The sequence below is a fragment of the Elaeis guineensis genome, chromosome 4 (genome assembly GCF_000442705.2).
Source record: "Elaeis guineensis isolate ETL-2024a chromosome 4, EG11, whole genome shotgun sequence".
In the NCBI taxonomy this organism is placed as follows: Eukaryota; Viridiplantae; Streptophyta; class Magnoliopsida; order Arecales; family Arecaceae; genus Elaeis; species Elaeis guineensis.
The window spans coordinates 38,031,749-38,043,285 of NC_025996.2; the positions used below are offsets into that span (position 1 = coordinate 38,031,749).

Consider the following 11,537-nt stretch of genomic DNA (forward strand, 5'->3'; position numbering starts at 1 on the left):
GAAGCCAAAATTGAAGGTTAAGAAGGATTTGGACTCCTTCCGGATCGAAATCTAAACAGTAACGTGGACCCAACGAGACCACCATCCGAGCTTCCTCACGATAGGGTGGGAGCGTGGAAGCCCGCCGACACCAGCGTGCCTACGTGACCTCCAATCCAGTTGAGTTCACCATCCTGCCATCAGCCTTTATGCACTTGGCTTCTCTTCTTCCACGCACTCCGAGTAGACGCTTTTCGCCTCTTCCACTCTTTTCCCTTCCCTTTATATCTGTTAACACTCCCAAGATCCAGCTCCATCAGAACAAGAGCCCACCAAGAGATGGAAACGCTGACAGCCATTGCCACTCTCCGCCCACTTCCCACCAAATTCAAGAGACCAACTCCTCCCCATCCCTCAGGAACACTCATCACAACTCCTCTTTGCTCGGAAGAAGTACAAGGCCTCTTCCTCTCATTGTTGCTGCCTCCTCTGCTACTAGGAAAGAGAAGTGGAGGAACTTAGGAGCAGTGGAGGAAGAGGAGGAGAAGGAGGAGCGTGGGGAGACGCTCCTGTACTCTGTGGCGCCTTATCCTCTCCTGCTGGCTGCCTTGCTACCCGGAGGTGGGTGGATTAGAGGTTAAATGATGAAATAAGTGCAGTTAATTTCAATTTGATTGAGCGCTTGGATGCAAGATCTGGTTCAGCATGCTTGTGTTTTTTTTTTGAAGCGTATCTATTTTAGAGAAGCTTGGGTTCATTTGGACCTGGACCTGGGAACTTGGGGTCTGGTTGGTATTGCTTCTATTTTCTGTTTTTGTTATCGAAAACGCAAGAAGAAAAATGAAGTAGACTGAGTAGTGTATGATGAAAGTCTTTTGCTTTTTTAAATTGTCTGAACATCTTTAGAGCCTGTGGTAGCAAATAATTACTGCTTTCAGAAAGAGTAGAATGAAAGCAGGGAACTGCAGAGGTTTTGGCAAATGCTATCTTGAGCATCAATCTCCATGTTCTATTTCACTAATTTGTAGACAAATTAAACACAAAATCAACAATGGCCCAAATGTGGAAGTCGACATTTTGATAAAATAACATCTCATTATCATCAAAGAAAAAGATAAATAACATCTCATTTCATTTTATAGGCAAATTGATGTACATCTGTAGTGAGGACTATGTTTCTTGAATCAGATCAGATATATATTAGCATCGCATATTAGAATCTCTCAGGTGGAATCTTGGAAGAGTCATGTAGAATACCATAAGACCGCCTTTGCACTTTCCAAAAGAAACATTGTATTGAATGAGTCATGATCCTCTCTAATTTATGGTTGAATTGTAGAGATCCAATTCAACATCATCGGCCCTCCATGTATTGTAAATAATTGATGATCAAGTAGCATATATTTTATGGTACCTCAATCACCAATCGTTCTGCAATACATGGACAGCTGGTGATGGTGAACCAGGCCTCTCCAGTTCACACTAAAAAAGTAGAGGTCAAATATTTGATGACTCAAACTACAATGAATCATTGGTTGAATCCAAACTTCTTGTTGATCAGCATGCGTGAAAATAACTAAGGAGTAATGGAAGCTGCATGATGTGCATGTGATCAATAAGGGTATAATTCCATCCCAAAAAAGGACCCAAAAAAAAGGCAAAAAAGAGGTAGAAAAGACAGCATAAATTGTTATAAATACCTGTTGCATCAGCCAAACTTCGATTGCCCTCATTTGAAGATGTAAAAGTCGACTAATAACAAAAACTAGTAGCCAACTGGAGGCTGTGATATATGTGAAGAAGACCCTTCATGATGTGGCTTTGAGTAGTGATGTCTAACTCACAATTTAAAAAGGGCATTGGCAAATAAACATGTATTAGTGTGCCGAGCAATTCACTGAATCATCATTTGTGCTTCTTTTACTTCTTTTAGCATCATCCCATTAAGCTCATTGAGCTGCTATTAAATGTATCTTCTTTGATTGTAGCTTGGCAGAAAGCTATTCATATTGCATCTTTCATAGTCTTGCAAATCTCTGCATATTTGATTTCCCTTCCTTTACATGATTTTATCAGCAACAACTTCAGCAAAGGTCATATGAAGTGCAACCCTTGCAAGCTTGTGAGTTTTGCTTGGGCAAATTTCTTATCCAAGTCATCATTATTACTGAAGTGAATGGCTTTGACTGAATCAAGACAAAGATTGTTGTACCAAGCAACTTTATGCCCTTGGAGATAAAGTTTTGGATCAATTACTTGCCTCCAGGCATTTCTAGTCCATCATGTAAATGTGTTTCTCCAGAAGAAACACAAACTCCAATAGTAAAGCAACCCAAGTTTTGCCTGCATAAAAGGCCAGCATACTTAACCTTGCAACAGCTACAGTTTGCTTTTTTCTTTGACTGATTAAAACAGAAACTATAACTCCTACTATTGACCATTAACCAGAGTGCTAAATCAAAACACATGCAATCAGTTTTGACTTACAAATTTCAATTCAGATAAAATACAGAAAAAAAGTCAGAAAATAGTGAAGCAAATCAAGTTGGCTTATGAATTTGTATTGCATATTATAGTCTAATATGGATATAGGATTACAATAGTTTGGCATTTGAAGTTGGTTTCTCCTCCTTCCTCAGTGTGATAAGCAAAGCACTTGAGTATGAAGACAATTAGTTAGCAATACATATCCTTACCCTTTGGAATCTTTGTACCTTTTATTATTTCAACAGTGATAAAGGATGCAAATTTTTCTTTGATTGTTTCTTGGTGTTGCTTCTTCCATCTGATATCTTCCAAGCTGTCATTCTTGGGAATGATTCCTTTTTTTTTTGTATTTGAATAGATGAAGAAAAGATCATCATAACAAGAGCTTGGGTATGATTTATGCTTTTTTTTTCCTCTTAATCCCAGTAGTGTATAGTATAAGCCATGAAAAAAAAACTTTGAAGGAGTGACATGTGGATCGAAAGTGGGTGAGGCATTAATGTTCTGATTGAAATTGGGAGGAGAGCACATGATTTATAGGCTTTGCAGAGACTTCACATGGGCAGAAACATGGATAGATTCAAGTAATTTTATTTTTCGGAAGATTCTTAAAGATAGAGGATGAATCTAGTCGATTTGGTCGTCACTAAATCAATCTGTAGGTTTTGTTTCCATTAGATGTCATGAGCTACTTTGGAAAATGAAATATTTGGTAAGGATATTGGTGATTTGACGCACTGCAAGAGGCCTAGCAGAGTCTCGTGTTTGCAAAGAATTGATGCACCTTGAAAGGTTTCTATAGATTCATTTTAGATTTTTTACATTAGAGTGGAGTCCGTCCTCATTAAATCAATTTATATATTATTGCCTTAAAACTCCCAAGCTCATTTAGGAAGATAGTTATATGATAAATATATTGGTGCTTTAATGCATGCAAAAAGAGGCCTAACCAACACTATTGTGTGCAACGAGAGTCAGGATCAGATTCAGCATTGAACCAATGTGGTCCAATCTGTACTCACAGGCCATCCATGTATCATGCACAGCCAATATTTATCGAAATTGCTTGTAAAATTTTTAGAGCTTTTGGTGGCAAAGGTTATTGCTTTCAAAAAATAGCAAAAACAAAAGCAGATTTCAAAAAGTTCAGGAAAATGTTATATTCAACATCAATCTGCATGGTATTTCTCTAATTTGTATAAAAAAACAAAAGCACAAAAACTATAACAATGTGAAACATGGCCTTAATTATGGGCAAGATTTTGGTCCCACGAACTTACAAGTTACACAAGCAAAGTCAGTGTGCCCAAAATACAGCTCACGATGTCTCTGACATATTCTGTTTCTTAATATTCAAATTTCCTATATAACAACATTTTTTTATAAATAAATAGTTCATTTGCTTTGGAAGAGATTTCGTACAGCATTATGTTTGTGATGCATGCCATGTAGTTATGTGTAACCAGACTGGGTCAGACTTCTCTGCCTTCTGGCAAGATTTTCTTGAAAGATTGGACATACCTTCTGGCAAGTTATTCTTGGATAAAATCAGTCCTTTGACAATCTGTATGATGTCCAGGGCATATTGACTGTTCTGCACAATGTGTTTCAGAATCTGAGGCCTAAAAATATAGGTTTTTTTTCATTTTAACAGGTTATTTTGTTATTGACACATAAACACATTTTACGGTAGGTATCACATTACATTATGTTATAGGTATGACAATTTATGATAAACTGACATCATTTTCCAATTTTAAACCATATCATTTCTATTTAGCTTTTTCTGCTAGTTGACACACTGAACAGACAGAAATCATGTAAACAACAGCTGGGATTGTGAGATCTATATTTGATCCTTTTGTCGAGCTTGTAAAGACTTGGAATCTTCCTGATTGGCTCGTGCACTGGGGTCATCCAGGAAACATGGTGAGTCCCACGCGCATATTATCAATTTTTCTCACTTCAGTAATTCTTTTTTCTTAAATTCTTTGATTTCCATAGCTAAACAAATTTCCTATTTCTTACGCACTTCTCATGGAACCAGAGCAATTGTTTTCTCGACCTCAATTACTAGAATATCTTTCTAGTGATATCAAAAATTATCTTTGTGATGTATGACCAGTGGCCAACCAGCCATAGCTCAGCTAGTTGGCATTACTTTCCACTGTGGAGAGATCTAGGGTTCGGGTCTTAGTGGTGGCAACCACACAATATTTCTCAAATAGTTGTATAAACAATGATAAGATAATTTGGTTCGGTGGGACACCACCATGTTTTAGAAGAAATGCAAATGAAGGTGGCTAGGAATTTGGACAATCTATACTTGGCTTGCATCATAAATCATTGATGTATCTCATTAGGCACTTTCTGACCTGCCGTAAGTAGGGAAAATGTCAAAATTTGGAACATTCTGTAGTTATATGAAAATTATGCCATGACTCAAAATTTTTCTCGATTTAGTATCATACATCTTTTGTTAATTTATATGCCAAGGATATAATAAGGTCAATGCCATCTTGAAAAATTATAATTGAATAGTTTGCTAAATTTGGTTTTTGTAAGTACTCTTTTTGAATGATTGAATTAACAAGAGAATTCTTTTGATCATTTATTCTCAAATGCTTCTAAGATGTGCTTAAACAAATGATTGGCCCATTATTTACAATTAAAACATGGCCAAGATTAGTTTCTAAAATGTTATTTTTGCTTATTTTTGTAAAAAGAAAATAAAACAAATATTTTAAAGAAAATACTAGTATTAGTTAACATAACCGGTAAACCATCCATGAATGCTGCATTATGAACATTTGAAGTGTAACAGAAGGATTCCAACAATTTCATTTTGCATGAATGATTGCTTGAAGTTTGGACTAACTTATAAATTTTTCATGGACATCCAATCCTTACCTAATTTACATTACTTTCATGATAATAGAAAATCCAGGATTTCAAAAGATAAAGCAAAATGCTCAAATCATCTTGCATTCTGCTATGTATTTGTAGACATGTATCAAATTCTATGAATATTAACTTGGAGGGACCTCTTTGCAAAGAAGGGATTTCTAGAATGTTGACTATCTGTGTATTTTGATTGATCAATTTTGTCAATAACTTGTTTTCCTGTTATTTTCCAGGCTGTTGTACTCTTTGCAATGGGTGGCTATGGAACATATCTGGGATTCCGGATAAGATTGTCAAAGGATGCAGTGAGTCATTTATCTATGAATTAGGTTATCATGTTGATAAAAATTTCTGTAAAACAGCAGTTTTTTTAGCAAATCTAGTAGTACAAAATGCATTATTAATTTAGCTTCTGTGGATAATTACTTGTGATGACCTAATGCTTTTAAGAATAATCACTTATTCTATTGCATTCATGCCCCAATAGATTCTTATCATTCTCCTCTTAACCAAATCATCACATGACTTGTGGCCAAAATTGCATGTAAGATGATTTCTTGTGCAATAGAATAAATGCGTATAAATCAGGATGTCTGTAGATAGGCGATAGGTGGTCTTCTTAATAAGCTAAAAAACTGAAATTGTTGGTCATGCACCACAGAATGATTTAGAACATCTCAAGATTGAAATTGACTCAAAAAATTAGGACTATCTTGTCATGCTGGTTGTGCCAGTCTACACATTGATTCTTAGAGTGATCATCTTGTCATGTAAGACTGATGATGAAAGAATAAATTGTCAACTGGCTACATACAAATTCTAACATAAAATGATGATTTCTTCTGAGCAACATTGCCAATTTCATATTTCAGTACATCATCTTCTAAAGTTTTTCTTAAGAGAATGCAGAGTTATTTGTCATACTCAATTTTATTGTTGAAGGACGAGAAGGCCAAGGCCAAAGATCTGCATCCTAAGCTCCTTGGTGGCATGTTCTTCTTCTTTGCCCTTGGTGCCACTGGTGGAATAACTGCTTTGCTCACTTCTAACAAACCCATTTTTGAGAGGTACCTAGAAATGCTTTATCCATATGACCATTTTAAGTTACTCATCTCTTCAAGAAAAAAGCATGCATTCACTTCCAGTCTTCCTTTGTCCCTTCATGATTTATAGAAGGTGGGTGTAATACTTGTATTGAACACTATGCTCTGATATTCTGAGTGCATTACCATTAAAACCTGGAGCTATTACTCGACTCATAATCTTGGGTGTACTAATCTAATGATTTTTACCCTTGCAGTCCTCATGCTGTCAGTGGTTTCATTGGTCTTTCCCTGTTGACAGTTCAATCCATTTTACCAGTCCTGTTTGAGGTAGAAATTTTGACAATTAAATGGAAAGGTTTATATGTTATTTCCACTTTTGATGTTAAAGTTAAAAAGCCATAGCTTGAACAATATCTGTTTTCTTTATGATATGCAAGATTTCCAGTTTTGTAGAAATTAGATATCAGATATTTATCTCCCTTGGGAATGCAATATTCACTTTTCAAGACATGATACAGATATAATGAAGACTCTGAAGGATAGCTGCACATTTAATGGTCTACATCTGCACAAAGGGAGCCCAAAAGAAAAGAAAAGAAAAATGATTGGTCCAAAAATAGAAAACCACTAGAAAGGATAATGTTAAATAAATGCACATGTGGGTGGAGCATCTCCTAATTTTCTTCTTTAGATGTTTTAAATTTTTTTCCTAGGATTTTTCATGTCCATCGAATACCCAAACGCTAGTCTTTCTCAATGAAAGGGATATGTCCATGAGAAGTGTGATTACTTATATATCAATTCAATTATTTGCTGTTGGTCGCGCTATATCTTTTGTTTAAAATGGAGAGGCAATTAAATCACCTCCCCAGTTGGTCACTTATGTTCTTAGAATCTTATTTCATATTGGATGTTGTATGATCAACAATTTTCCATGGTACAATGTCTAATAGTTTAGGCGGTCAATTCTTCAGACAATGCCACCAATGATATACTCTTTTTGCTAGTTTGGTCTGGTCTTTGTTGGACATGCACAAATACTCCCTCTGTAATTCAGGATCATATGGTGATACCTTCATGTATGAACTTTTACAAATGAAATATTGTTAATCTCAATAAAAGGATTTTGATTTAAATTCTTTCTCTGATATTCAGGAAAATCCAGGAATGAGAACTGTACATGGCCTCCTCGGTAGCAGTATAATGACCCTATTCCTTATCCATGCAGCGCTTGGACTTCAGCTCGGTCTTAGTTTTTAACCATCATGGTGTTATGTACTAGTCAGTCTCATGTCAATGGTTTCCCCATTAATCCCAGAGCAGTGTTTGTTTCCTCAATGGAGATGGATCATTGCATCAGTTTTGGTACGAACAATTCTTCACTAGCAGCATGCACGTGATTTTATGTAACTTACTCTTTCAATGGTGCTATGTAAAACTTAGGCTATAAAATGAATTCTTATATGATTGCTAAAATTAATCTTATGGTAGGTAAGGTTAACTTAAATATTACATTCATGATGAGAAACTTCATTAAAATTCTTTTGATTTTGTAGAAACATTTACTAAAATTATTAATGCAAATCTATTATTTATCTATAACCTTATAAGAAACAAAGTCACGCATGTTCTGTGTCCACTTGGCTGTTTGTGATGATCAGTTTCATAAGCTTAGGTGTTATAAGTTCAGAGATTTTGGTTTCCATCTAAACATGATGGCCGTAAAGGTTTTGCACTGAGGATTAATAAAAAAATTTAGTGAGTTAACTTTATGAACATTTGAATGATTTTTTTTTCTCTATTTACTTTATTGTGTAAATCTAAACTTATTCTGATGATTGTTCATGGATGTAATTCTTAAACCTTACTACATGCTTGCAGTATCTGATGTCATTTGAAATAATACAATCAGGGATTTTGATGTGCTTGAACATGTATATGGTCTGCTATCAAAGAAAATTGTTTGATTCAATAATTTTTCCTGTCCATACAGACCTCTGCCAATAATAAGGATGGAGACACTGCAGAATGGTCAGGCATCTATAACTATACAACCAAAGGTCAATGAAAACATACACAAGTATCTTTTAGGTATAGCATTGTTTTCTGTTCTCTACCTCTGTTGGTTCCCATTTTTGTCAATTGATATATTCAAATTTCCTATTTGATTCTGCAGTACTATGAGAATTTGTAATTTACTTTGTAAACGGTATCCAGCTTTACAAGAAGGTTTTTCTATGCACTTGCACCATTTCACTTTAACTGCATGTCCCACTTGTCAATTGGTTACTAATGGTAATGTGGCCACTAACAACTGTGGATGGTACCATGTGAAACTTTATACCAATTTAGTTCAAGATTCCAAGTAAATCTGCATGCATAACATTTTTACAAAAGGTTATGGATCTTTGTCCATGGACTACATGACATGGACTGTAATTCCAAAAATTTAATCATGGATGTGTTGGTCTGTATGGCAACTCTGCCAGGAACTTTGAGCTTTGATGCTTGTAGGAATAATGAGCTGACCTTTCGTTCTTCCATGCTTGTCAAAGTCCAGAATGTTTGTTTTGGCCCACTTAGAAAAAAGAGCAACTAAGAAATGAAAATATGCAATGCAAGCAAGGGATAGGAAGGTTATTTATCTAAATAATGAACAATTGTTAACAAACTCTGTCTAAAAGTCTTATCACATTCTAGTGGTTTCTGTAACCCTAATTGAGTGTGCAGCTGTAACTTTGAATCCGCAGCGCGAGAGAGTATGTGATGTCTCATCTGTGAGTCATCAGTTCAAATCCGATCATGGGGTCGGCAAGAGGCTGATCAAGCAAAGATATTCTCTGCTTCTTTTTTTTTTTTTTTTTGTATGTGAAGAGAAGCACATGGAATATGCTGCCCTGTAAATAGTTCCCCTCTTTCTTCCCCGCCCACCCCAGTCCATTCCGTATGGCCATCCACAATGCCACACCATTCTTCCTTTGCGCGCGGATCCTGTGTTGTGCACTGCCCGATGCAATGCATAGCATGCACGCACAGTAGATTGTGTGATGTGTACCGCGTGTGGCCATGCACACCATCCATTGCATGCGGTCATGCACACCATCCATCATGCGATGGACGGTATATGGTATGTGCAATGTACTGCACCATGCGGTGCATCACGTGCAAGCAGAGGATCCGCACCCTTTTCCTCCTAACCTTCCTCTTCTTGTATGGTCCCTCTCTCCCTCATGCATGATGGACGATGTGTGCGATGTACTGCACCGTCGTGTGCAGAGTAGAGGATCCACGCCCTCTTCCTCCTGGCCTTCTTCTTCTTGTATGGTCCCTCCCATCCTTCTCTTCACCCATAGCCATCTCTTGCCTAAAAGCGACGAGGCCGCAGGCAACCCTACTAGCAATTAAGGTCCAAACCTGCATCATTCCTGTAGTAAAGCCCGAGGGTACCGATTTCCTTACCGCCGAAGACCGGGAGAATTGGCACAAACCCTTCTTGCCCTCCACCCACCTAGAAACCGGCGAGCCCCGGTTGATCTAGTCCTGCAACACCCATGCGATCAGTGGTTTCGCCGCGAGGCTTACCCCCCGAGGAAGTACGTGCCATGGAAGACCTTGATGGCTTCGTGCATGCCTACCCCGACCGCGAGATCTTCCCTCAGACGACGCACACGCCGGCCTTCATAGGCCTCAATGAGCCCAATGGCACGGGGAACGACTCCAGCCAGTTATGGCAGAGGGTGATCATCGGAGTCATCGACACCAGGATCATCCCCGACCATCCTTCCTTCGATTAAACCTACATCCCGCCGCCGCCAAGTGGAAGCGGCGTCGCGACTTCGGCCGGGCGTCTGCCACAATAAGCTCATGGGTGCAATGGCATTCCGGAACGGGACCGACCCCCCGCCGCTCGACGACGATGGGCACGGCACCCACGTCGCAAGCAAGGCCATGCCGCAGAACCCAGTCCAGCGGCCCATGTGAGCTCTCTCGACGCTAAGAAGATCCTGGACTACGTCAATACCACCTCGCACCCCGTCGCGGCCATCGTACTCAAAGGGACGCGGTTGGGAGCCCGCCCGACGCCGGCCGTCGCCTCCTCCTTTGTCGAGAGGCCCGATCTCTAGCAACCGCGGCATCATCATCATCATCATCAAGCCGTATATCATTGCACCTGGTATCAACGTTCTCGCCGCGTGGCCTGTCGAGGTCGGGCCTAATCCCATCGGCACGACGAAAACGTTCGTCTCAATTTCTCAACGGCACCTCCACGCTGGCGACGTCGCATGTCTCCGGGGTCGTGGCGATGCTCAATAGCATCTATCCCAATTGGAGTCTAGCTGCAATCAAGTCGGCGATCATGACGACGGCATATACTAAAGATTTCGGCAATAATTTGATCACAAATCAATACCGACACCGGTCCTGGCCGTTGCTTCGCCATGGGCGCCGGACATGTCTACCTGAGAGACGCCGCCGATCCGGGCCTAATTTACGACCTATCTGAAAAGCGATTATATTGCTTATCTTTGTGACAGGGTTTTCAATCAGAGAGATCGCCGTTATCCTGGTCGCCCCATCAACTGTTCTGGTTACTTGCCTATATATGACTGCAGATTTGCTGAACTACCTGTCGATAGCAATGACCATAGGAGCTAATGCAACCAAGTTCATATCACGGACTGACAATGTGGGAGAGCCCAACTCGGTTTACAAAGTGCAGATTGACACGCCTGGAGGTGTAACTGTGGATGTTTCTCCTGATAATGTTATCATTCTCTAATGTGGATGAATGAAAGAGTTTTAAGGTCCGGTTTACAGCCACAAGCCCACCTCAGGTCCCTGGTTCGGGGACACAACGATGGCTTACCTGTGTGTCAAACAAGCGTCACGTAAATTCCTTTAAAAATATATATATATATGTCTGCAGCCAAAATACAGCAACAAGACCTCTATTCAGCGGTACTATGATCAGCAAATGGTCGATGCTTTGAAATGATGCGTCGCAAAGACGATTTGAAGTCCAATATTTGGATACTTGCCCGACCGAATAAGTTGGACGTGATGAGATTGAAGATGGTGGATGTGGGACTGTTTAAGGTGACCTAGGTGATATTATACATT

At 39.0% G+C, this 11,537-nt stretch overlaps 1 protein-coding gene across 1 annotated transcript; it reads left to right on the plus strand.

The window, feature by feature from the left end:
- The first annotated feature begins 204 nt into the window (after nt 1-204).
- Nucleotides 205-8,678, plus strand: LOC105042947 (uncharacterized). Its single transcript, XM_010920321.3, is given in 8 exon segments — nt 205-415; nt 418-600; nt 4,298-4,395; nt 5,604-5,675; nt 6,313-6,437; nt 6,671-6,743; nt 7,572-7,781; nt 8,410-8,678. Coding segments are annotated over 7 exon segments (753 nt in total). The 5' UTR covers nt 205-318; the 3' UTR covers nt 7,677-7,781; nt 8,410-8,678.
- The last annotated feature ends 2,859 nt before the right edge of the window (nt 8,679-11,537 follow it).